The sequence below is a fragment of the Myotis brandtii genome, unplaced genomic scaffold (assembly GCF_000412655.1).
Source record: "Myotis brandtii unplaced genomic scaffold, ASM41265v1 scaffold470, whole genome shotgun sequence".
NCBI classification, from domain to species: Eukaryota; Metazoa; Chordata; class Mammalia; order Chiroptera; family Vespertilionidae; genus Myotis; species Myotis brandtii.
The window spans coordinates 2,660,427-2,662,132 of record NW_005367953.1 but is presented as its reverse complement, the minus strand read 5'-3'; the positions used below and the strand labels follow the sequence as shown (position 1 = coordinate 2,662,132).

At 40.0% G+C, this 1,706-nt stretch overlaps 1 protein-coding gene across 1 annotated transcript in view; it reads right to left on the bottom strand.

The window, feature by feature from the left end:
- ALDH7A1 (aldehyde dehydrogenase 7 family, member A1) overlaps nucleotides 1–1,706 on the bottom strand; it is a 40,517-nt gene that overhangs the window by 32,022 nt on the left and 6,789 nt on the right. The window contains exons 4-5 of the mRNA XM_005875842.2: nucleotides 1,251–1,331; nucleotides 466–589 (exon numbers count right to left, since the gene is read on the bottom strand). Of these exons, the coding sequence (XP_005875904.1) occupies nucleotides 466–589; nucleotides 1,251–1,331 (205 nt within the window). The remainder of the gene's footprint in view (nucleotides 1–465; nucleotides 590–1,250; nucleotides 1,332–1,706) is intronic.

The window sequence follows — 1,706 nt, the reverse complement described above, 5'->3', positions numbered from 1 at the left end:
CCCGGCTGGCATGGCTTGGTGGTTGAGCATCGATCTATGAACCACAAGGTCACAGTTCAATTCCCGGTCAGGGAACATGCCTTGATTGTAGGCTCAATTCCCAGTGGGGGATGTGCAGGAGGCAGCCAATCAATGATTCCCTCTCATCATTGATGTTTTTCTCTCTCTCTCGCTCCCTCTCCCTTCCTCTCTGAAATCAATAAAAATATATTTAAAAAATAAATAAGTGAAAATAAATTTTTCTGTAATACTCTTAATAATAAAATAAATAAATGTTTCAAGTGTCTTACTCTGATGTTTTCATCTGTTTCAATTTACATTTCTGACTATAAAAAGTAAAGACATTTTCATTCATTTATATGCCGCTTACAAGTCCTCTTTTGCAAACTGATCCCGGCCAAGGCATTTTTGGAGCTCTCTGTAACAGAACACGGAGCTCTTAGCCTATGCGACTTCACTGCTTACTCTCAGAAGGCAGGATGGGTCCCCCGATCATCCGTGATAGGCCAACGGCATAGTCACATATATCCACGTACTCCTGAACTTCTCCCACACCTTCCACTAAGATCTTCCCCATCTCCAAAGACACCTAAAAATACAAAAAGCCAAGCTACATTTCCCAGCAGAATTCATGTTTTAAACATTAAAATGATCAGAGGGGGAGATGCAAAACATATTTTGTGTCTCTTTTGTGAAGGCAATAAACTTTAGGAAAATCTGTTCTTATTGTTCTGAAGAATTTTAAAACTCAAGAATAGTCTTCACTTTTTCCTGTCTTGTTCATCTTTCCTCTAGAGAAAAGACTCTTGAAATGTATAAACTGCTTTTCATAAAAATCACAATCTTAAAAAAACCAAAAAGGAAAAAAAAATCACAATCTTGCCCTGGCCACTGTGGCTCAGGTGGTTGGGCATCATCCTGTGCATCGAGAGGTTGCCAGGTCAATTCACGGTCAGGGCACATGCCTGGGCTGTGGGCTCAATCCTGGTAGGGGTGTGCAGGAGGCAGCCAAAGTGAGGATAAAAGAAGAAAACAGCTCAATCCTGGTAGGGGTGTGCAGGAGGCAGCCAAAGAATGTTTTGCTCTCACATTGATGTTTCTCTCTCTCAAATCAGTAAAAACATATCCTCGGGTGAGGATAAAAAAAGAAAACAAAAAAACCTTAAAATAAAATCAATCTTATATAGAGAAATGTATGATAGTCTTATTTATCTTTAAAGGATTATATTTTTACTACAGAAATACTTTACCAAGCTTCCTAGTACTTGAATCTTCTCCCGCAAGGCATCACCAATCTGTCTCACTACTTCTCCTCGCTTTGGAGCAGGAATCTAAGGAAAAAAAAATGGAATTTTAGTGTCTGATTCAAAGTATAAATTCTAAGCCCCAGCCAGGTAGCTCAGTGGTCAAGGCGTCATGCCAATATGCCAAGGTTGTGGGTTTGATCCCCAGTCAGGGAACATTACTGTGAGCTCAATCCACAGTACGGGGCATGCAGGAGGCAGCCAACCAATGTTTCTCTCTCTCTCTCCCTAAAATCAATAAATACATATTTTAAAATATATAAAAAGAAAGTAGAATGCAAAGGCCAAAAGACAAGAAAAAATATGGTGGTTTTGGAAAATTGTAAGGAGTTCAAAGAGGCAGGAGAGAAATGCAGGGGCCACACGGCAGAGGGCCATGTATAGGATTCAAAAGTGAGGCAA